At 44.0% G+C, this 26195-nt stretch overlaps 1 protein-coding gene across 1 annotated transcript in view; it reads left to right on the top strand.

Moving 5' to 3' along the window:
* STARD4 (StAR related lipid transfer domain containing 4) overlaps window positions 1–26195 on the top strand; it is a 194730-nt gene that overhangs the window by 109143 nt on the left and 59392 nt on the right. The window contains exon 4 of the mRNA XM_085632592.1: window positions 5751–5877. Coding sequence (XP_085488718.1) covers window positions 5751–5877 — 127 coding nt within the window. The remainder of the gene's footprint in view (window positions 1–5750; window positions 5878–26195) is intronic.

The following is a 26195-nucleotide window of genomic DNA, read 5'->3' as shown; positions in this document are numbered from 1 at the left end:
TTTTATGATTTCAGTAATCTACAGCAAACAGATAACAACACTGACACAAGGCAGGTTCTATGCCAATACCGGTAGCCTGGAATTATAAAAATGTAAGCCCCGGTTTATTTTCTCCCTGTTCAATAATTTTGCCGGAAAAAAACAAGTCTAAATTGTAATAACTTTCTTTTGAGTACCAAATGCTACCACGATCTCGAGATACCCTAACAATAAAAAGTAATGGCGGTACTATTTACCAACCAATGACATTCATTTTATAGAATCTAGGAGGATGAAAGGCTGAGTGAGCCCTGCTGGGATTCTAAAGGGTGGCCCAAAGACTTAAGTGGCATTTCTACAGGTGCGTACACTAGCCCAGCACTGATGATAGCCCTTGGCGCTAGGTGACAACTCTCTGTACTTCAAGCCAGGGTGGAATATTCCAGAGCTCATAACTTTATCAAGCCTCCCAAAAAGTTTACACTGCCCCACTACCAGAAACAATAAAGGCGCATATATATATGTCTCGCGCTCCCTCAATAATATCCTCTTGCCTCCCTCCCTAAAATGTTTTTTTCCTGCCTCATTCTCCTTCACTCCCTTTACCTCGGACCTCAGTGCGTGCTTCACCCCGCTCCCGCTTCTTGCCAAGCTCCAGCTGTCCTCCCACCCCATAACCCACCAGGATCATGATTCCCCCGCCAGCCCCCACCGCTGTACTTCATCCATTCCCGATCCTGCCTCATCAGGTTTCTTCTATAAGGACAATGTTCCACCCTCCTTCATGCCCTCCCTGTTCATTCCCCCCTCATTCTCCTTTGCCGTATCTCCACTCACTCCTCTCTCCACCATACTTTGTCCTTCATTCATTTCCATGCTGTCACTATTTCTCCCCCTATCACCCCATCACCGCTCTCAGCCTTTCTTCCTCACAAGCCCCCCTCGTGCCCCTTCTCTGGCAATTCCTGTCACCTCGCCGTCCCTGAGTGCTTAATTTGTGCCGGTGCTTAGCACCGGCACTTATTTTTCAGGGCCGGGTCTACACTCTACACAAAATATTGATAATTGGTTGAACTGCACGTTGCTTACTAAGTTCTGACACGGGTCCCAGTGTCCCCGGGGAAGAGCTCATATCTCATGTGACTGCGTGTGTTTAAAATATTTCAAATTGGATGCCGCTGCTTGCTGCGGCCCAGTTGGCCGCCTTATTGTGAGCCATACAGTCGGGGCCGGCTTTTGGGAGGTGCGACCGGTGCCACCGCACCGGGTGCTGGCTTCCTGGGGGCGCCGTGTTTGAAAGTTTATTATGCTTTTGAAGCACCTGCTGCAGCGTTTCTTTCCCCCGGCAATTACCAGGCCTCACATAAATGTCAAGATAGCTCGCGTGATTATCTTCCTGGAGAGAGATGAGCATTTTGTATAGTTGAGGTTTTGACTTTTAGGTGAAGTTAGTGCAGAGGGTTAATATGCCTGCTGCAAAGAACGTGTACCCAGTAGATTACAGAGTGTTGTATGATGTAAACAGATCAGCAGGTTACTGCTTTCAAAAGAGAAATCCTTTTGTTACTTGCAATTTATAACTTAAAGTTCTAATATAGGATAGTGAGATATTAACTTTCATCCTAGAACTGCATACACACTGCAAAGTATACATTATTAGAACATTGATTAATGTTGCAAAAAGGGTTAATTTGGCTAGAAATCGATTCTTATTATTAAAGAAAACTCCCAACTATGCTGTTTCTTTTTCGACTCTGCGTTTGTGCTTCTCCACACCAAGCACTCTTAAACTATACTGCCTACCAGTATGTATGACATGTGACTCCTACACTTTTGGGGGCATCTTATCAAGAAACGGCGTTAAAATTATCTCCGCTTTAGCGGCAGAAAACTGCTGCTAAAGCGGCGATAATGGGCTTGATAATATGCACTAGAGAATTCCAATAGAAGCCCATGTTCTGTCAACATGGGCTTCTATTGGAATTCTCACAGGCATATTATCAAGCCCATTATCGCCGCTTTAGCGGCTATAATTTTAACACTGTGCTTGATAATATACCCCTTAGTCCTTTGGCTTATGTAACATTTCCTATACACTGATTTACACACGTATGATTGATTGTCTCTGTAATGTCTGTGTGATGCAAAGTGCTCGGTCACCCTTTACTGGTATGAGTGGCGCTATAGAGCTAATTCAATGCATCTGAGAGAGTGTGGTTATGGAGACTTGGTCACTGTTAAAGGGTGCTAGTGAGAGAATCCGTGGTGGAGGTGGTCATTGGGGGGGCGCCAACAAACATTGTCGCACAGGGCGCCACCAGCACTAAAGCCGGCCCTGCATACAGTACTGCCAGAAACTGCCTGAGCCCCTGCCTCGGCGTAATTTAGGTCACACCCCATTTTGAAATTGTTCAATCAAAGGTGAAGGGTTGCAAGTTCGTCCCTGCTTGGCGAATCGTCAAATGAGTACCCGGAGTGGCCCAATGAGCAGTGTTTTTGCTCACGGCCCGCCCAGCATACTGCGCAGCCGCAGGCCTATTCATCCGACGACAGAAGTAATCATCGTGTCGAGCAGCAGGCCTCCTTCGTAAATCACTTAAAACTAAAAAGGCTGTCCCAGTAAGTAATTAATTTAACTTTGTAACATGATGGTAGTGGTAGTGTATACGTAACAGAGCAGTCAGAGAGTCTGTTTTTAGACAAACTGTGGTATTTACAGTTTATCACTCTCATAGTCATTCTTTAAAGCTAGGTTTTATTTTATCCTGTTATTTGCTTGCACTGTATAAATGAAAATCAATATGACACTTCTAAGCTGCACTGTTTTCTATCGAGATAGCACATGTGCTGGAGTCAGCATTTGTGCATCTGTGCAGAGCCATGATTATGTGAAATACATTTGCAAACTAAGATATTTCACCATTCATGTTTGAACTGCTCTTGTGGAAAAGGGCAAGAGAAGGTCTGATGACAGAGACACCATGGCTCGGAGACAGATAGCTTGTGATTCCACTTTTGAGCGTATGTGGGACATTCTGTGATTTGGAATGTATCCTACTTTGTGAATGTATTTTAATGTCAATAACTCATATTAAACCTTTAATAAACATATCCATCCATTGGTTGGATTAAATAATGTAATAAACTGTAACTGGTCAGTGAAATACCAAACAAATACTAAAAATTGGGATAGTTTGCTCTTTCTGACCACACCTCTGACTCCGTCCACTGGCCCAATCCTCGGGTTATTCCCGCCCTCTGATTCTCTGCCTACAGTTCCCCTACTTTGTTTCCCCCACTTCGACCACGGGTTGAGTTCAGTTATGTTCTCTCTTCAGTTCTCTTCAGTGGGTGCTGCTTTTATTCAGGGACCTGTGCCCCGGGTTTGCTTGCATGCCATTTGCAAGACTCTAGCCACCACAAGCCATACACCCATCATAAAATAAGCCTTTCTTTCGCGACATTTTGCAGATGTCAGCCTGCGGCCCTACAAGGATATTTGATTTATTAATGCTTCTTTATTGGAGGGTCTGGTGCCTCCGGATGGGGTGTGACATATGAAAAACTTGACAGATAGCTTTTGCAACAGATATTCTCCATTACAGCCTGCTGGGAACTATGAAAGCGGACAAACAGCAAGTCCCAAATGTCTTGAACCCCATGCGTCCTCTGGAGGAGCAGTGTTCTGTTAATATGACAATGTTAATTTTTCACTTTGTTGAAAATACCCAATCGTGCTTCGCATCCACACATTCAGAGTAAATTGTGCATGCCCCTAATTCTTTTTTCTGCAACGTTTGTATGTATATTAGGCAATACTTCAGTGATTATTTTTCCTCAGCAGTAAAATAGCATAAGCCCCCCGAGTGCAGAGCTCCAGGGGACCCCCTCAGCAAAAGTGGTAGGTGTTGGAGAAGGGGCCCCCTCCCTAAGCTTTGCTGGGGGGCCCCCTCAAGTTTTGTTACGCCGCTGATCTCTTGTAAATAAAAACAAGCATTTGCAGTGCAATAGGTCTCACATTTGCGTGACTTTAAGCTATTGGCATTGTAAATGACAATGCCTTTTATTTATGTTTTAAAAACGAAAACAAAAATAAAAGGCATTATTTTTTGCAATGTCAATAGCTCAAACTCGCGAAAATGCGAGACCTATTGCATTGCAAATGCTTGTTTAACAAGCTGCCACCACTCTTCACTCTTGGCCGGAAAGCTACAACCTCCGCCTAAGTGTGCTGCTGTCAGAGCTCTTACCTTCCCTGGAGGCACTCTCTCCACCTTCACAGGCCGCTCGGGGGCTTCACTTCATGCTGGCGCGGCCCTGCATCTAACCCTAAACTTCTTACTTGCGGCTTTACAGCTCACTTCGCAGGATGTCCTCCACCGCCCTTATCTCTGCTCCCTCAGTGGTCCAACCCAGCGCACGTGCGACAGGAAGCCCTCGCTGCACTGCAGCACCTAATTTTTCTCACCGTGCAGAGCTCCTCAGGAAGGTCTATGCGTGGTGCACTGTTCACTCGCTGGGTCGCAGCATATCTGTAGCTGCCAGCCAGGCCACAGGCGTTCTAAACGTCGTCGGGCCACCATCCTCTGCTGTTACCTATGGCCCCAGATCAGTGCAGCCATACACATGCAGCGCAACAGGCTTCAATTGCAGACCCCTACCAGCCACTGGAGATGCATCACTGCAGCTATACGGGGATCACCATGTCAGTGCCTCGCTTCTCTCCACACAGGCACTTCAGACGCGGGGTGGACTTGGGTTCAGTGGATATGTGCATTGCACCTCGCTCACTCACGGCCCGTGCACCAGACCCAGCAGTCTATCTCTTATTTCACTGCGAAGGCCACGTCTCCATTGTTCCTCCTCCAACCCCGCGAGTTCCCCTCACACCTGATGGGTCTGAAGTCACTTTGCCTGATCTGCAGCGGCCTCACAGGGTCACGACAGGCAGGACACTTGGGCAGCTCGTCCCTCCTTATCTCCGGGGTCGCTACGCTCTATGTGCTGCTGCAGGCTCACCATCAGCATCTGCTGCACGGACATGCACAGGCGGGTGTCATCTCCTTTGCCCACCTCGTGTCGCTTGTTGGCAGGGGCGCCCTCGACGCAGGCTGTACTTCTCCCTCGCCAACCTTCAGTGCAGCTACATGCACACACACAGGGCTGGCCCACTCGTCTCCAATGTATGGGTCGGGGCCCGAGGCCCCCATGCAGTTATAATGACCACGCAGACACAGTGGCATACATTCTGGAACTGGCCAAGAGTACCTGCGCCCGGCCCCTTTTATTAGCAGGGTTTCATGTCCTGTGATGGATGGGTGTGGAGTGAGTGTGGAAACCAACCCTCTAGGAGTGGCTGGTGGAAGCAAATTACATAGAAACACTAGAATGTGGCCAGCCGGTCACTACACTTATAGGCAGTCCACTGAGTCATCTAGTAACCACAAGACCATAATTATTATCATTAACGCAGGGAAAGTGAAAGCATTGCAAACACAGATCCTGTGGTTGCCAGGATGGTAGGACACCCCGGAACAATTTGCAGTCTGCTTTGGAGGTTTGGGACAGAGATTGTGAGTTGATTTGAAATAGTGGAACATAAAGTAAGAACCGTAATCGGGGATCAAAATGATTTTTCAAATTTTCCTGAATTGTTTGTAATGTTTAATTCTTATTTCTTTGGTTAATGGTAGGAAGCAACTAGACGTTATGTAGAATGCTTCTATATGCCAACTTTGTTGTAGTTTTTAATATTGTTTTTGTTTATTCAGCTACAAAACTCAAGGGGTTGTGGATGATGTCACTAACAAAATCGTGGATTACATTCGCCCAGGGCCTTATCGACTTGAGTGGGACAGTTTAATGACTACAATGGACATTGTTGAAGAGTTTGAACAGGTAAAATCTTATCCAAGTGCAAACACAACTTACGATCTTTGTAAATGTATTTGTTTGATTAAATAACGTTCCACTTCTACTTCTCCTTGATCTCTAGCAAGTTTAAAGTTAATATGGAATTGCTGTTGAGTTGGGCTGGTACTGACAAATACCTGGAGAAATGGGTCAGTACAGTCTCGCTTGGGTAGGTAGGAAAGCAGCTGAGGCTTGCCTGGGAGGTGCTCACCCTTGCAGTTTGAGTGGGTCAGACTGTGTGCCTCTGACTTTGAACTATATTTCTATATCACACAGGCCCAGATTCCGCACCATTGGGTACACCCAATGCCATCCCTACCACATATTGTAGTTGTAACGGCGCAAGCCCACACCCGGTGAACACTGTGATCGGTTCCTCCCAGAAATGCCACAGGCGATGGTCGACACTGTTGGCAGCATGGTATGGGCTTGGGTTCGGTTGTGATGCCAGGCTGAACTGGACTCTATATTCCAGCCACTTATCTCTTGCTCGCAACCCGATGCTGATGGTGCTCGCGACCGACACACAAGTGTGTTAACATCTGAGATGCTGTGTAGGAAACTGCACAACACATCCCCAAAGCCACCTCCCCAACTGCATACTTGTCCTCTCCTCTCACTCACCCAAATGAATGATCACTCGCTTGTACTCTACTGTATAGGAGAAAGGGCCAGTGGTCAGTCCGAGGGCAAAACGTGCATGGCAGACAGACTTTTGACTCTGAACTCTCCAATGAGCAGTGGCGTTTCTGCTGTGCCCAGACTGGAGCCTTGTCCCAAATTATAGCCTGCACCTGATACTTGCCAAAAACCACCACAAAATGTATTGTACCCTTGAGGTGCTATGTAAATTGGGTTTGTTGCAGGACTCATGATGTTGGGGCACTGTGGAGCTACTGACGTAAACTTTTTGCAGTTGTCCTGAACGTGTCCTGCTGTGGCTGGATTCTGGGCACTAGTCTGTACTTGCATCGACAAAGTAACAGACTATACCTTTTGTCATTGCCCCCTGGTTGTGCTGTTGGGATATGTTAAAGATGTCCCGCCTCGTATGCCTAAACCTACTTCTTTGATGTTGCTGTTGGCCATGCGCCATGTGGCTATGCATTGGAACTGTGGCACTCCTCCTCTGGTGGAAACTTGGCTGAAAGATGTTGCTTACTGCCAGAAACAGCTAAATTAATATTGGACACTAATGCTGATCAGATCCCGCCAGAGAGTTATGTAGGGAACATTTAGGGCCAGATGTATGACCCGCCAATTTGCGAGTCGCAAATTGCGTCGAATTTGGGACTTGCAATTTTCGACTTGCAATTTGCGACTCGCAAAATATAATTAGTAAATGGGCCACAGGTTTTTGGCGGGCGCAATAGGGTCTAAAACCCATTTGCACCTGCAAAAAACCTTAGTACATCTGACCCTTAGTGCGTATCTGATCCAATGTACTGAGTGGGACCAGGAGCTGAATAGACTAGTGGGAGATGGTACCACTGACTCCGGCATCATCTGATAGCACTGTGATGCCGCGATAACACAATATCTGACTCTTGCAAGGAGCTGGTGCACTGCTGCAGCGCTAAAGGGCGATGGTTGCCTTCAATATTAGCTCCTGTTTGAATTAGCGCAGTGTGCTGTGTTGGCTATTCAGATTGTAATACTAGAATATGCTGTGTGACAGACACATTAAGTAATGTTGAAGACTTGTGCTAGACTGTCCGCGGCCACACTATGGCATAAACCTTTTAATGTTCCATGTAATTGTTGTCGCCGAGATTGGTGATGCTTCTATTATTGCTTGTCACTTTCTTTAAAAAGCTCAATAAACAAATAAATAAAATATTCCAATACTACAGGTAAATAGCAATTTGCTTTAACAGCAAATATGATGACTCTGGGAAGAGAAGGATCATTTGTAAGGTGCAAAAATTCAATTTCACTTTAGAGAAGCGCTATTCTATCGTGCTTAAGTCGAAGTCAATTTTATTTAAACTGTTTTCTCTACATTTCTGCGTAGCGCAAAAGTATCAAGAATAAAAATGTAGCAGGGCTTTTAGGTGTCTGATCACATTTGCATTTAAGGGGTAAACATCCGCTCCTCGGAAGCAACAGCTAAACGCTAACTCCATCTTGGCACCCAGCAGGGACCCACCAAACCTCGCTGCTGGGTAAATAAGTACATCTTCAACTGCGAAACACCATTATATAGGAAACAAATGGTCATGCCGACCTACAACAAAGAAACAACTTGAATGAGAGTGAAGATAATCTATGTCAGCGTCTTAACATTTTCCTTCATGCTCAGCACATGCGGACTACACCCTTCAACACCCTCCAACTATGGTATATATTATGCAGTGTAATTTTTTCCCTATCCACCTGTGATGGTGCCTACTCCTTCATTGTATTACATTCCATTAGGCATTGGAAGTTATCGAAAGATATGGACCAAACTCCTTTTAAGACCTCCTCGTAGTTACACTTACAATGTCCTCTGTCGGGGAATGTCCCTCGGGCTTGTGTGAGCGGCCCTCAACACTGCTACTTTTTTATACATATAACATGGCAATTCCTGCAAACTAAGTCCATGGCTCTGGCTACAGCTGTAGCTTATTGCTCTCATAGTGCATTGGAGTCTGCTGCCCATACCTCAGTGCCTGTGCTCTCTCCCAAAATTGTTACTTTCGACTTGGTAATCCCAAATTGACAAATACTTTACCACCTTATAAGTCGCTAGTATATGGTAACAGGGGTACCCAGGGCATAGGTGGTAAAGAGGTCCCCAGGTCTGCAGCACAGTTTTGGTCCACCCTAGGTGACCCAGGAAAACTAATGACAGCAGGAAGAGCAGTGCAAAATGCTCGAACACAACTGTGCCCTCACAATGTGTAGCACAGTCAAATGCACTATCTTTTTTTTAAACTAATTTTATTGTTACAAAGCATGTCATAGAACATAGCCAATGAATACAAAGAAAAATCAGCATACTGAAGCTCCATTACATCTTCATACAGAGGCGCGTCCCCAGCCACCTCCCAACTGATCCCCTCCCACCTCCAACTTGACATTAGGCCTCCGATGAATCTTGTTGTTCCGGAAACACAGTAGTAATATCTAATATACCCAGGGGGTTGCACAACCCATCCCAGTATTCATTCCACTTGCTGCAAATGTTGTCCCATTTCTTTGGGCACCCTCCATCCTCATAAACCACCGTCTCTGCCAGCAGTCACCAATCCATGTCTCTTTTCCAGTCCTTGAGCTGCCGTGCTTGTTCAGCCCTCCACAACCGCTCTAAGTTGCGCTTTGCGACCACGAATCCCAATGTCATCCACAGTTTATCCATTCGAGGATGGTCAGTTGCATCCCAAATATTCAGCCAACGTCACTTCTCAGTAGCCTCCATGTCACTTCAACACACATCATTCATGCAGTCACTTCTAAACAGTATTTCTGGATTGCAGGACAGTTCCAGAGCATGTGAAAAAACGTGCCAGTTTGACCACATTTCCTGTCACAGTGCATCCACTGCTCTGCCCATCTTCACCATAGTGGTATATGCATATTAACATTGGTGCAAAATGTTTCATTGGCCCTGTCAACATCTGGATTATATGGTCACCTCCCAGGGGGATGCTGATACATTGGTGCAAAATGTTTCATTGGCCCTGTCAACATCTGGATTATATGGTCACCTCCCAGGGGGATGCTGATGCCTCAGGCCACTCATCATCCTCTTAGCCCTCGAGGTTGTGATCACACCACTTCCTCAACTTAGTCAAGGCATCAGGAGTATTATTAATCAGTTTACGATAAGTGAGGGAGGTAGCCTGCTTAGGCATGTGGTCAGCTAATAACCTATCCTCTAATGGTGATGAATCAGGGAGATCCTCACCTCTTGGCAACGCCTTCTGAAGTGCATGTCGGATTAACAGGTAGGGGTAAGTTCAGTCGGTGCCAATTGGTAGTCGGTTTGCAGGTCAGCAAATTAAAGTACTCCGTCCTGCTTCCACAGGTGCCCCACCCGCGAAAGGCCAAATTAGGTTCCATTTATCGAAGCCCATCTGGGCCCCTAGAGTGGCTAGCTGCACAGTGTCCCACAAGGGTGTAGCTTGAGGAAGTCTCCCACTCCAACCCAAAGACCTTGACGCTGCATGCCAAAGAGCGACTGTAGTGGAGGTTGGACTAGGAAGTGAGGTGGTACGTGTCCCCCTGTAGAGTGCCCTGTGGTATCCCCCCAGCCACATTGCCTGCCTGTCCAACTGAAGTGCTGGCTCATCCAGCCGGAGATGGACCCATTGATTGATAGTAGTAAGCAGTGCCACCCAATAGTACTTCTGTATATCTGGCAGGGCTAGTCCACCATAATACCTGCCCCTCGTCAGTTTTTTAGGGGCTATTCGGGTTGGGCCCCCATCCCAAAGCAACGCATGGGTGGTATTCTAGATTTCCCCCAAATAGGACGCTGACACAGGGAGTGGTGTGTTGTGAAGAGCATAAACAAAGCGAGGTACCCCTAAGGTGGGCCTCCTCAGCTCAGGATGCAAAAAGAACTGTTGATGGACAGAATGCAGAACAATGTCATACATTCACCCCAGTACAGTGATCTGGGCCTAAATCCATAGTTTTTTTGCTCACCATACCATTCCAGTTTGGACCCAGCCATAATCAAATCAGTCTTGACCCTGTGCCCCATGGGAACAGTCCAGCCCGAACTGCCTGGCCAGGTCCTCCCTGGACTGGAAACAAGCATCCTCGGACTGGTTTCGGGGTTTCACCCCTCTTCAGCCAGGATAGCTTGATTCCAGTGGCACGGAGAGCACGGGATTCACGTCTAAGCATACCCGTCCCACTCGGGGTGACAAATGCAAAAAGAACTGTTGATGGACAGAATGCAGAACAATGTCATACATTCACCCCAGTACAGAGATCTGGGCCTAAATCCATCGTTTTTTTGCTCACCATGCCATTCCAATTTGGACCCAGCCATATGCAAATCAGTCTTGACCCTGTGCCCCATGGGAACAGTCCAGCCCGAACTGCCAGGCCAGGTCCTCCCTGGACTGGAAACAAACATCCTAGGACCGGTTTCGGGGTTTCACCCCTCTTCAGCCAGGATAGCTTGATTCCAGTGGCATGGAGAGCATGGGACTCACGTCTGAGCATACCCGTCCCACTCGGGGTGACAAATGCAAAAAGAACTGTTGATGGACAGAATGCAGAACAATGTCGTACATTCACCCCAGTACAGAGATCTGGGCCTAAATCCATCGTTTCTTTGCTCACCATGCCATTCCAGTTTGGATCCAGCCATTTGCAAATCAGTCTTGACCCTGTGCCCCATGGGAACAGTCCAGCCCGAACTGCCAGGCCAGGTCCTCCCTGGACTGGAAACAAGCATCCTAGGACCGGTTTCGGGGTTTCACCCCTCTTCAGCCAGGATTGCTTGATTCCAGTGGCATGGAGAGCACAGGACTCACGTCTGAGCATACCCGTCCCACTTGGGGTGACAAATGCAAAAAGAACTGTTGATGGACAGAATGCAGAACAATGTCATACATTCACTCCAGTACAGACATCTGGGCCTAAATGCATCGTTGTTTTTTTGCTGGAATGGCATGGTGAGCAAAAAAACGATGGATTTAGGCCCAGGTCTCTGTACTGGGGTGAATGTATGACATTGTTCTGCATTCTGTCCATCAACAGTTCTTTTTGCATTTATCATCCCGAGTGGGACGGGTATGCTCAGACGTGAGTCCCGTGCTCTCCATGCCACTGGAATCAAGCTATCCTGGCTGAAGAGGGGTGAAACCCCGAAACCTGTCCTAGGATGATTGTTTCCAGTCCAGGGAGGACCTGGCCAGGCATTTCGGTCTGGACTGTTCCCATGGGGCACAGGGTCAAGACTGATTTGCATATGGCTGGGTCCAAACTGGGGTGGCGTAGTGGGCAAAAGAACAATGGATTTAACCCAGACCTTTTGACTGGGGGAGAATGTTTGGATTGTCAGCATTCCGTCCATCATTTGTTTGCTGTAACACTTTTCGCCCTAAGTGGGATGGGTATGCCCAGACGTGGATCCCTTGCTCACTGCACCACTGGATTCAATTTAGCCTGGCTGAAGAAGGGTGACATACCCTGAAACCGGTCCCAGGATGCTTGTTTCCGGTCGAGGGAAGACCTGGCTTGGCAGTTCGGTCTGGACTGTTCCCATGAGGCAAAGGGTCAGGACTGATTTGGATATGGCTGGGTCCAAACTGGGGAGGCGTAGTGGGAAAAAAACCGATGGATTTAACCCAGGTCATTTGACTGGGGTAGAATGTTTGCATTGTCAGCATTCCGTCCATCATTTGTTTGCTGTAACAATCCTCAGCTCAGGAGTCAGGTTGCAGTATATTAAATGTGAGGACAAATGAGTGCAAGCCTATATGTTCCTATACTGGTGATCCCCATTGGAAACTACTATAAGTGTTTGCGGTCTATAGGATAACATGGGATGCCACCCGGGTATTCTAAAGGTCCGTAGCTCCATTATGGTACAGCCAAAATATGTCATGTTTGGTATCAAACAACGTGCCGTCTCATCCCTGACATGAATCACATGCCCTGGGTGACGTGACATGCACCCCGGCGGGGACCTTAGAGATTGCTCACCTGGTTGCCCTAGTTTCTCTGTGCTCTGACTGGTAAACCCACACTTTCCCATGCCTCCTGCTGCCAATACATAATTCTGACCTCCTGCCAGGCAGTGTAATCACTCCCAGGAGTCAAGAACAAAAGCTTGGGCAGGAAGGAGGTCACACCTCCCTCCTTTCAAGCAGGCTAGTGAAGAGGCACATCAAGGCGGTGAGCTTCAAAGGCTGCACCGCCTATGTTATGCACCAGGGCTGACTCCCAGTGGAGGAAACAGCTCTCCTTCTGCCCCAGGCACATTTGCACCCAGGCATGCAGCAAATTAACTATGCAAGGAGGTGTACAACCCCAGAAGGCTAGCCACACCTCTAGGGTGAACAGCCTGGTCTATACAATTAGATGTTTGTCCATCTTTAGGAATGGCAGAATAGATAGAAGGTTATAGGTAGAAAAGGTGACCTACAGCCCGGATGTGGTCACCTCAGGGGCGGGGTAGCTGCATGGACTAGCTGCCCATTAGCTACTAGCTCCCACACCACTAGCTCCCCTAAATCTAGGATTTGAGTGACCCCCCGACACCATAACCTTAGTTCTGAACAACGTACATCAAAGAAGGACCAAGAGGAGACCCACGTCGTTGACAAGTGGACTTTGCCCATAGCACCAAAGCAAAAGAGAGATACTTTGTGCCTGAGGCAGCAAACTTGGGACTGCGTGATCAAGCCGCGTCCTTGGCTAAAACTCACCACTCCCAGAGAGAGGGACCACTGTGGAAACCAGAAATACCCTCAGGCTCCCCTGGATAGTGTCACTAGTCCCCTGCAAACTGCAGTTAAAAGCACTCACCGGATCCAGAGAATCGCTGGCCATCAGGCCCTCTGTGGGATCGCCCAAATCCAGGAGGTTGAGTGCATTGTGGGAGTTGTAGTCTTGCCTGCCACGAATTTTCAGGCCGTAACCTTGTGCTCCGGGACCCAGTGCTGTGCCAGTACCTTTTCGCTGGGCTTACCGCTGCCAAGGCTTATTGGTCGCCATTCCGGCAATTGACCCCCACACTCAACGCTGCATCTATAGGGAACACCATGCAACCTTCATCTGATGTCAGCAGCTGTGCATATGTAGTGTTTTTGCATTCTGTGTTCTTGCAGCACTGTGTAAGCAGTAAAACCAGCATCCCTGTTGCTCCGGTTCAGCACCACGGACAGCCAGCACAAATCTGCACCCAGTCTCCTCAGGCTAGATAAAATTGATCTGACTGTCGTCTGTCCATCGGCCTGCATGACCTTAACCCTGTAAGGGTTCCACATACCTCGTCCTGCAAGTGACCGATTGTCACTAGGGTTTTTTCCAGTGACCGGGATGGTATATCTTCTATGTATTATTTTGCACTGATTTAATATTGCTTCATAAATCTATAACTCTGGCTACATGTATGCTATTTTGTTCGTTTTGGTGTCAAAATTAAGATAAAAATGCACTCTCTTTATAAATTAGTGTCAGATTTCTCTTGAGCTGTGTCAGTTGATTATAGTCCATGTTTGTTCTCTGAAATGCTTGCTTCTCTAGTAAAGCCTTACTGCTCTTTGCCACACTATCAGGACTGAGCTATGGATTTTTTAGTGTGAATCCAAGGACAGTCTTTGGGGCATTGTGATAGTATTACATGGTGAAGTCTATCCCCCACACCACATAATACTCCACCTTCCTGCAGTTTTCTTCCCCCCATGGCCTGGAACCTACAGGTTACAGGACAAATCCAATGTGACACATTGTTACAATAAGTGAGTGTTGCAAAATCACTTTATTTGTTCAGTGGGCAAGTAAATATTTTATAGGATAATTGCATCCTAATATCCCATCTGACACTTTTGTAAATAACAGATTGTCTGTGGACTTTCTAGTGGTAGTTTGTATGATCTGTTTTTTAATAATTGTCAGAGTAAGTCGTACTGCTTTCATTTAGAAACTCCAATGAGGCTGTCAGGTTAGCATAGACCTGTTCCACTCTTCGCTTATGGATTTCTTAGTGTTCTCGTAAAAACACATAGGAATATGCTAAGAATCATTTGAAAATCAATGTAAATAATGTGCAGGAATGTGTATGTTGGTTCTTCCAGACGTTTGTTTAATTCGTCACTCTTATCTCTCCAAGACACCACTCAGTCTGGGAAAATGTAATCTGAGGACTATATTCCCTATGCAGAAATATAATTTGTAGACTATTGAAAGTGAATGACCCTAATATAAAAGTGACCCAGGCTCCAATAGACGATCTGCTTGCACACTCATTCAGCTCATCTTTATAAGTTGGTCATATAAGAAACAAGACTGCCACCAAGTGACCCCATGTCAAGGAATATTTGCTTTTCATGCAGTTATTATTGTACCTTACACCCTCAATGTTGCAAATGTGCAAAGTGTAAATACCCAAGTGCCATATTTCGTATTAGGACACATAAAACATGAAGAATCCTAAGTAAAACTCTTTTAATTGTTGTCGTTTCTGAGGCCGAATTATATTTAGAGAAAAGTTGTAAATTTAGGCAGCCATTCATTATGTATGATTCGTTAACTATAATGCCTATATACCCACCAGCAATATAGCTTTCTTATGCATGCATAGTGATCTCATGTAGCTATTCAGTTATCCTAAAGTGGACAGTTTTACGTTTTTTAATCTTTAACAATATGCCATCTACCAGAGTCAATAAACAAACACACCTGCTTCTTACTGATAATGACCATTTTGGGTTCTTTAATTACCAGCACAGCCCCCTGGTGGAAGGAGCAATGGCCCTGCTCAGTATTACTCCTAATGTACACAAGAGAGAGAGAGAGAGAGAGAGAGAGAGAGAGAGAGAGTGTGTGTGTGTGTGTGTTGTGTGTGTGTGTCTGTGTGTGTGTTTGTTTTGATCCTCCTGCTCCCAACAGATTGCCACCAACAGCTTCACGCAGCTGGATAAATATAATTAATCTTTGATAAGTTACTATGTGAAGGATGCATACAGAAATTCTGTGCGGACCAAAGCTTGGTTGCCCTCACTGCTTAACGGATGAATTTTAGTAGTTCTTTCAATTCTGAGATTTTTAACTAATTCTAGCAGAGCCACTAGTAGAGAACTTCACATGAGATATACTCTTCTACATTCCAAAATTGGGAGGTCTGTCCAATCTCAGTTATGAGAATGGTCTCTCCTAGATCATAGTTTGCCAGGAGATGTGATATAGAACGGTGAATACTTCAGAATTGTATTTGCTGATGATAATCAAGGAAACATCTTATATTTTATGCTACACCATTTGCAGCAAATAACCTCAATGACTTAACAACACATTTCTTTAATCATCTCTGACTCGTAAATTGAAAGAAGAACCTTTTGATGGTTTGATTTAATTTGCTTGTACTTAATGAAGGCAACATTTTACAGTGTTGAAATGTATTTTGTTTTCTTCACACCCACTGAATTGTAATTAACTTTAATATAGATCAGAATATCTGGATATCACCTTAGATATCACTATAGATACATTTTGGGGGTAGCCAAGCTGCTTGTTGCATCTGAAGTCTAAGTATCTCTAGGAGAATATAGTATGATTACCTCGATAATTTCTTTGTTTAGTTTATAAACACTTAGCCAGAAAACTGTGCAACATAGCCAAGAATACTCGCAGTGTTTTCTTTCTGTGTAGAGTCCAACTGACCAGGATGCAACCCTCTAAATGTGCATTTAACGGGTAACTGAGGTAAAGAGATCTGTACAGACAATCAGTGGCAAGCAGGCAAGTGAGGTTTCAATTCAACAATGAACGCAGTGAGGTTAGAGGTGGGACTTGCTCACTCACTCATAAAAGATTCATAAACCACAAAGCTGGTTTCCTTTGCGAAAGTTTGTTTTATTCCTGGAAATTATGATTTTGTTTATTCATGAATATGTATGTAATATTCAAACAAATTTGTCAATATGTATTCAGGCGTAATTCACACTTGGCACAGAAGTAAAAAACTCTTGTTCCTGTGTAAGATACACTTAAATACATAAAAAGCTTTGCTCCTAGGCCCAGTATGTTCAATTGTCATATGTGCCGTGTGAAATGTAAGAAAGAGTACAAAGGTAATTCACAGTTTTTTAGTTTTACCTTTAATCTTATAGACTACATAGACTACAAGTGTACAGTGTCTTGCACCTGTTAAACAGAAGATCATGACATGAATTGTGAGAGCGTATATTTGTGTAAACTGTAATATATATCATTATATATAGTCACTGAAAAAAACTAAGCTTACAGGGACATTATAGCTAGGAAATAGAATAAAAAACTTACAAATTCACTGAAAAAACTAAAGGTTACAGGAGTGTTATAGTTAGGCTCAGAATTTAGTCTTAAAAGACCAGTTAAATCAGTGGTTACAGCTCCCTGAGCTAACAATAACTTATGCCTCCGCAATGCACTGCTTATGACCTCACACGTTACATCACTGATGACATCTCAAATGACATCACTGATGACATCAAAAATGCTTTTTTGCCCTGCCGGGGCCCCTCTAGAGACCCAGGACCAAGGCTTGGTGTTAAGGTAATCCTACCCTGCCCCCTTATCTTTTTTGTGTGTGTTTTTTGGGACTCGACTGTAGCTGAATCCGAAGAAAGCTGTCAGCACTTCCTGGTTGAAATGTTGGCAGCCAATCAGAGCTCTGTAGATCTCTGCACGAGCTCATCATTATATGCGAAGGCTTCTCGATCGTAGATATACAAATTTAAATTTATTTTAATTTCTCATAAAATACTGAACGAATTTACCCCAAATAACAAAAAAACGTAATCTGCGACCTGAAAGCAACCTTTCTGCCAAATTCGGTGTAATTCGGTCCAGTGGTTCGGGCTGCAGGCGCGTCTAAAGACTCTATGGGAATTAACATGGGAAACGCACTTTTTTGACCCCTCTTTTTCTCATCCAACTCTCCATATAGAACTAGAATTAGTGGTCCACTTTTTTTGAAAAATGTAATGAAGATTTGTCAACCGGCGTTAAAGGCAAGTCAAAAAACGCTTTTCCTATAGAAACATGGTCCTAGTATGGGATGAGGGGTGAGCTGGAGGGTAGGCACAAATTAAGCGTTAAAGGCAAGTCAAAAAACGCTTTTCCTATGGAAACATGGACCTAAATACAGCTTTGAATTGGTAAAATACCAACCAAGCCAACCAGAAATGTATAAAAGCAACCCCTGATGTGTTTCGCTCTCATTAGAGCTCTTCAGAGAGGTAAAGCTTTGTCCAGACACAAGGGAGCACCCAGTATAAGTCAGAACAATACCCTTTCAGGCATAGAGTGATGCATAAATTATGCAAAAAAGAAAAGCAGATAACTCTGGGTAGTTCTTAAGTTCCGGTGGAAAGCAGCTTCTGTCTAGGGCACCCTCAACACCAGTGACACTCTAGACCTGATCACCTCAAATGTCTGCTTTTCTATCAAAGTCTATAAGCACAGGATTAGCACAGTACCATCCACGCCAAGATAGATAGGGACAAAGTATTTTCCCATTTCTACAGCAAAGTCTTTAATCATAGGACTAGTACAGTGCTGTCTAGGCCCGGCTGTAAAATGACAAAAATCTACTGGCCGTCAGTAGGTAATATATATGTATATATATTCTTTCCATTTTTTCCTTTTTTACGCGTGCAGAGTGCAGTTAGTGCAGATAGAGACAAACAAACGACCTACACGTTTTGGCCAGAGGCCTTCGTCCGGGTATATATATATATATATATATATATATATATATATATATATATATATATATATATATATATATTCACTAAAAAAAACATAGGTTCCACACACGTTATAGTTAGGAATTAGCATTTAAAAAACCTTGCAAATTCACTGAAAAAACTATAGGTTTCACACATGTTATAGTTAGCTGGACATTTCACTCGTAAAAAACCATTGAAATTCCCCCGTTATAGTTAGTTCAGCTAACTATAACTCGCGCGACCGCAATCCACTGCTGATGACGTCACATCACTGTATTCACTAAGATACTGTTAATAAGTCAGTTATACAATTAATTTTACAAAAAAAACATCCATTTAGACACTTATTTAGCAATTTATTCTTCCATTAACCTTTAGATATACATATATAAAAAATATTTTTTTTTCAGAAAGACAAATATTCACTGGATGATGTCATCAGTGATGTCATCAGTGATGTCATTTGAGATGTCATGAGTGATGTCATGAGTGATGTCACTGACCATGTCATGAGTGATGTAATATGTGATGTCATCAGCAGTGGATTGCGGTCGCGCGAGTTATAGTTAGCTGAACTAACTATAACGGGGGAATTTCAATGGTTTTTTACGAGTGAAATGTCCAGCTAACTATAACATGTTTGAATTTGCAAGGTTTTTTAAATGCTAATTCCTAACTATAACGTGTGTGAAACCTATGTTTTTTTTAGTGAATTTGTAAGGTTTTTTAAATGCTAATTTATGTATGTATTATTATATTTTTTATATATTTTATTTACAATAAACTACCTATGTATATAGTTATAGATTGACTGTATCCTTTAATATGGAATGGCTCAGCTCTTTTATTTTGAATTTGGATAAGTTGAACAGCATAGTTAATATCTTCTATAAACTTATAAACAGTTTAAAATGTTTTTTTTTTTAAGGGTTTTTCACCGTGCGCGCACGGTGCGTGCACGGTGCGCGCACCCCGCGATTTTTTGAAAAAAAATAAAATATTTTTTTCACCCTTCGGGGTCCTTCAGGGACCCCCTGACAAAGGCTAGGGGTCAGGAACTCTCTACCCTGCCCCCTTTTCACGTTCTCCACCTTTCTTTTTCACTGTCACACACAAAATGGCGTCCGACACTTCCTGATTTCGACCGATTCGAATGTTGGCTGACATCTAACCACCAATCAGAATTATGCTCGCGGACATTTGGTGCGCGCACGGTGCGCGCATATAGATATTTATGTACTTTTAACTGCAATTTGCTCAGGAACTACTGAACAGATTGACACCATATATGCAAAAGGCACATGCCTGACCTGAGGACTACCTGTTTGCCAAATTTCAAGTAATTCTGTTCAGCCGTTCGGGCTGTACCTTCGACTAAAGGTCCTATGAGAAAATGCATGTGGAAAACGCGTTTTGGGACCCCCCTTTTTTCTCAGCCCCCGCTTGACGAATCACCCTGAGACTTTCAGGGTAGGAGCTGAGTTTTGAAACTTTCGCGAGGATTCGTCAACCAGCGCCAAAGTTATTCAAAATAGAATTTTCAGATTTCCTATGGGAACTCGGTCCTAACTATAACTATCTACTGGCGACCGCCAGTAGATTATATATATATATATATATATATATATATATATATATATTATCTACTGGCGGTTTCACACATGTTATAGTTAGGTGGATATTTCACTCGTAAAAAACCAATGAAATTCCCCCGTTATAGTTAGTTCAGATAACTATAACTCGCACGACCGCCACTCTATCACAAGGATGATGTCATCAGTGATGTCATGAGTGATGCCACTGACCATGTCATGAGTGATGTAATATGTGACGTCATTGAGCAGTGGATTGCGGGCGCGCGAGTTATAGTTATCTGAACTAACTATAACGGGGGAATTTCATTGGTTTTTTACGAGTGAAATATCCACCTAACTATAACATGTGTGAAACCTATGGTTTTTTAAGTGAATATATATAGATATATATATATATATATATATCTATATATTCCACTTGCTTGGTTGAAACGTATGCGGGGACCCAGGTGAGGCTTCAGGACTTACTACAACCGGGTTCACCACGCCTCGCCCTGCAGTTCACCAGCCACATTGGTTCCTACTTTGTTTCCCCACGCAACACCTGCCCGAAAATAATGCATCTTGGGAGTTGCAGTTTTTACAGCGCTGCACTTGGTGGGCGATCACATGACTGGGGATGGAGGGTGCTCCCACCAATGGGAGACTGCAGTACCATTTAAAAGAGAAGGCGTGGCTATGTACTTGGTGAGCAGCGGCGTCTGAGGAAGGCCACACGGCCGAAATGCATCACGCTTTTTCTGCTGTCCAATAAAGCCCTTACCTGGATTCCTTGTGCGGCCTCTTCCTTTCAGCATGCAGGAGGGGCTCTGGGATATTTGTCGCGCCAGCCAGAGGCGCGTTAAGAGGCCCCGTTTCGCAAGCTGGCAGGTGTCCACACTGGCTTCTGCATCTGCAGTTTTCGGCGTTTTCCAAGGGATTGGATTGACACCAGCACACCTCGCAGTGTTTGTTCAGTATGGTTTGCTGCCAGTTGGCAGCTCGTGACTTCACGTAGTTATTTGACTTATTACAGTCAACTTACAGCCGTACTGACTTCCACTTGCTTGGTTGAAACGTATGCGGGGACCCAGGTGAGGCTTCAGGACTTACTACAACCGGGTTCACCACGCCTCGCCCTGCAGTTCACCAGCCACATTGGTTCCTACTTTGTTTCCCCACGCAACACCTGCCCGAAAATAATGCATCTTGGGAGTTGCAGTTTTTACAGCGCTGCACTTGGTGGGCGATCACATGACTGGGGATGGAGGGTGCTCCCACCAATGGGAGACTGCAGTACCATTTAAAAGAGAAGGCGTGGCTATGTACTTGGTGAGCAGCGGCGTCTGAGGAAGGCCACACGGCCGAAATGCATCACGCTTTTTCTGCTGTCCAATAAAGCCCTTACCTGGATTCCTTGTGCGGCCTCTTCCTTTCAGCATGCTGGAGGGGCTCTGGGATATTTGTCGCGCCAGCCAGAGGCGCGTTAAGAGGCCCCGTTTCGCAAGCTGGCAGGTGTCCACACTGGCTTCTGCATCTGCAGTTTTCGTCGTTTTCCAAGGGATTGGATTGACACCAGCACACCTCGCAGTGTTTGTTCAGTATGGTTTGCTGCCAGTTGGCAGCTCGTGACTTCACGTAGTTATTTGACTTATTACAGTCAACTTACAGCCGTACTGACTTCCACTTGCTTGGTTGAAACGTATGCGGGGACCCAGGTGAGGCTTCAGGACTTACTACAACCGGGTTCACCACGCCTCGCCCTGCAGTTCACCAGCCACATTGGTTCCTACTTTGTTTTCCCACGCAACACCTGCCCGAAAATAATGCATCTTGCGAGTTGCAGTTTTTACAGCGCTGCACTTGGTGGGCAATCACATGACTGGGGATGGAGGGTGCTCCCACCAATGGGAGACTGCAGTACCATTTAAAAGAGAAGGCATGGCTATGTACTTGGTGAGCAGCGGCGTCTGAGGAAGGCCACACGGCCGAAATGCATCACGCTTTTTCTGCTGTCCAATAAAGCCCTTACCTGGATTCCTTGTGCGGCCTCTTCCTTTCAGCATGCTGGAGGGGCTCTGGGATATTTGTCGCGCCAGCCAGAGGCGCGTTAAGAGGCCCCGTTTCGCAAGCTGGCAGGTGTCCACACTGGCTTCTGCATCTGCAGTTTTCGTCGTTTTCCAAGGGATTGGATTGACACCAGCACACCTCGCAGTGTTTGTTCAGTATGGTTTGCTGCCAGTTGGCAGCTCGTGACTTCACGTAGTTATTTGACTTATTACAGTCAACTTACAGCCGTACTGACTTCCACTTGCTTGGTTGAAACGTATGCGGGGACCCAGGTGAGGCTTCAGGACTTACTACAACCGGGTTCACCACGCCTCGCCCTGCAGTTCACCAGCCACATTGGTTCCTACTTTGTTTCCCCACGCAACACCTGCCCGAAAATAATGCATCTTGGGAGTTGCAGTTTTTACAGCGCTGCACTTGGTGGGCGATCACATGACTGGGGATGGAGGGTGCTCCCACCAATGGGAGACTGCAGTACCATTTAAAAGAGAAGGCGTGGCTATGTACTTGGTGAGCAGCGGCGTCTGAGGAAGGCCACACGGCCGAAATGCATCACGCTTTTTCTGCTGTCCAATAAAGCCCTTACCTGGATTCCTTGTGCGGCCTCTTCCTTTCAGCATGCTGGAGGGGCTCTGGGATATCTATATATATATATATATATATATATATATATATATATATATAGCTACGTTGCTCCTTCCATCTCCCCTCGCCCTAGGCGTGCCGGGCATTTTCTCCATAAAACAATTCCAAATAAAGCGATAACTCAGAGTTGTATTCCTCATCAGCAGATGGTTGATAAATAGAGTGAAAACATAAACATAGGACTACTGTGGGTAAATCCACCTACATATCAATGTGGCATCCATTTTGGAGTGGTCAAAACTGCATTGTGCCTTAACAAAACTTTATTTTTCCACTCATTTACAAATGATTTATGATGCTGTCATTGCATTACCATGAAAGTAAACTTGAAAATAAATACATGGCTGTTACTCGCACAACAGAATAAATAATAAGATTATGAGATAAGTTTTCGGAAAACAAAAAAAAAAAAATTTTTTTTGTTGAGAATATTGCAGCTCATCTCCTATAAAATGCCGAATAACCTGGTTGTCATATAATCATAGTATCACTAAGTTCTCTGGTATGACAATCAGTCTAAAGCTTCCCCTATGATTCTAAACGGCCAGTGTCAGTTGTGAGTTGGGCTGTAGCCCGATTAACAGCGTCATCATTGATCAACCCCAATGCCAGTACACTAATGTGGTTGGCACTCTCCCCTGCTAGGAGGATAATCTCATAAAGATATCAGGGCATAGTGCAGTACCAGAAAGTGGAATAGCTGGATGGTATGCGCAACTAAGCCACAGTTTCACCACGGAAAATACACGGCATAGTGCCAGTATGGAATGTGGGGTGAGCAGGAGTGTAGGCACAAATTAAGCCAACGTATCACCAAATGACTGTAATGGTCAGTTCTACTAGGCATCACTACGGAAAAAATCACGGCATAGTGCCAGTTTTAGATGCCTGTTGAGCTCAGGCATAATACTCGGCTAGTGCTCAATGTGATTCGTTGGCTTAATTTGTGCCTACCCTCCAGCTCACCCCACATCCTATACTGGCACTATATAGTAGGTAACAAGGGTTTCTAAAATGTTCTAAATGTAAGGCATGTCTTCATGGAATTAATACTACCCAATATAGACCAGGGTTGTCCAATGTAATGAAAGATATCAAGGGCAAATTCAATTGTAAAATGGAGTATGCTGTCTACGTGCTTCAGTGCCCTTGTGGCCTGAGGTACGTGGGCAGCACTATCCTTGAAGTGCATAAAAGAATTTTGCAGCATTTGCAGGTAATCAAGAATGGCGATCGCACTTATCCAGGTGCGTGCTATTTCGAAATATTCCATAACAATGACAGCAGAGGTCTCACTGATTATGGGATAGATGCAGCGGCAGCAGATAAATGGGGTGGACATAGGGAAAAGAAACTTAGAAAGCTAGAGTCCCGTTTTATAATAGAATTGAATTGTAAATACCCAGAAGGATTGAACGCAGAAGAAGACCTGTACACTCATTGGTAAACATTGTGACATTAATTTCTGTCTTATATTTGATGAAAAATAAGAAGAAGATGAGGTATTTACACAAGTTCCTTTTATTAACTTACAGGTGGAATAGATAGCCCACATGGGTTTAATACTGACATACGAATTGTAACTGCAGTGACAGTGCCCACTTGGGCTGCATAGTAACATAGCACATGTCAAAACAGTATATTTAAATAGAGTATACTGTATAAAGTTTATTAATTTGAGAATATACAGTTTACATGCATTAGCAATATGCCATTTACATTAATTTTGTATTTACATTTGCCAAATACTGCACATTTTTCTAAAGTCTTAATCTTATAAAAACTATTTTTTATAAAGATTTTATATTGTATTACAATTCTGCCGCAAATGTACTATGTGAAGGAAAGCAAGTGTTTTGTTCATTTAAGAGGATTATCATCTCAATATCAAGTTGAGTTGTGGAATAACATGGCCGCTGTCAAAACTATTGTTGCTGACTGAGGCCGAATAAAAGAAATGTTGGGCACGACACATGGCGTCGTCATTCCTTGTTTGAAAGGAGGAGTACACAGATATATATATATATATATTCACTGAAAAAACCATAGGTTTCACACATGTTATAGTTAGCTGGACATTTCACTCGTACAAAACCATTGAAATTCCCCCGTTATAGTTAGTTCAGCTAACTATAACTCGCGCGACCGCAATCCACTGCTGATGACGTCACATATTACATCACTCATGACATCACTGATGACATCTCAAATGACATCACTGATGACATCATCCAGTGAATATGTGTCTTTCTGAAAAATAAATATTTTTTATATATGTATATCTAAAGGTTAATGGAAGAATAAATGGGTAAATAAGTGTCTAAATGGATGGTTTTTTTTGTAAAATTAATTGTATAACTGACTTATTAACAGTATCTTAGTGAATACAAGTATTAGTAAGTAATGTTTAAATATTTAAATATCTGTATCAGTGTCTCACTTTGTGTATAAGTGGCTCCATGGGTTGGTGAGTAGCTACATGAGTGTGTATATGGGTTATTAGTTTGTTTTTAGAGTATCAGTATGAGTGTCTGTATGGTTCCGTGGGGGATGTTACTTAGCGTATAGATGCATGAATGAGTGACTCACTGTTTGTATGTGTTTTGAAGACAGTATGTGAGCAGGACAGTATGGGTGGATGAGTGTGTGTATGGGTGAGTAAGAGAGTGAATGACTGTCTCAATAGTGTCTTTATGAGTAAGTCCATATGTTTTAAACTAGTATATGTGAGTATTGATGTATATAAGTGAGGTTATATGAGAGTCAGTGATTGGAAGAGTTCCTGTATAAATAAGTATGTGTTTCTATAAGTGATTGTTTAAGAGAGTAAGTATCTGTACATTTCTGTAGAAGTAAGTGTAGTGGTGTGTGTATAGCTGTATATGCAAGTAAATGGATGTTTATTTGCATGTGTGACTATGTGTGTGAGTAACTCTATGTATGAGTGTAGGTGAGTAACAGGATGTATAGGTGTATGACTACATGTATGAGTGACTATATAGAAGTGTTGATGAATGAGTGGATGCGTATGTAGATTTTGGAATTACTGAATAGGTTGTTCTAACTGGTATTGGTATCTCTATAGTTTTCAAAACTTTAGTTTGTATTTTTCAATGTGTGTATCAAAGTTTATATTAGGATAAGAGGAGGTCTGCCACTCTTACACAAGGATGATGTCATCAGTGATGTCATCAGTGATGTCATTTGAGATGTCATCAGTGATGTCATGAGTGATGTCTCTGAGCATGTCATGAGTGATGTAATATGTGACGTCATCAGCAGTGGATTGCGGTCGCGCGAGTTATAGTTAGCTGAACTAACTATAACGGGGGAATTTCAATGGTTTTGTACGAGTGAAATGTCCAGCTAACTATAACATGTGTGAAACCTATGGTTTTTTCAGTGAATTTGCAAGGTTTTTTAAATGCTAATTCCTAACTATAACGTGTGTGAAACCTATGGTTTTTTCAGTGAATTTGCAAGGTTTTTAAAATGCTAATTCCTAACTATAACGTGTGTGAAACATATGGTTTTTTCAGTGAATTTGCAAGGTTTTTTAAATGCCAATTCCTAACTATAACGTGTGTGAAACCTATGGTTTTTTCAGTGAATTTGCAAGGTTTTTAAAATG

Source organism: Triturus cristatus, chromosome 2_1 (assembly GCF_964204655.1).
Source record: "Triturus cristatus chromosome 2_1, aTriCri1.1, whole genome shotgun sequence".
Taxonomy (NCBI): Eukaryota; Metazoa; Chordata; class Amphibia; order Caudata; family Salamandridae; genus Triturus; species Triturus cristatus.
The sequence above is the reverse complement of the archived record's forward strand: the minus strand, read 5'-3'. Positions and strand labels throughout refer to the sequence as shown.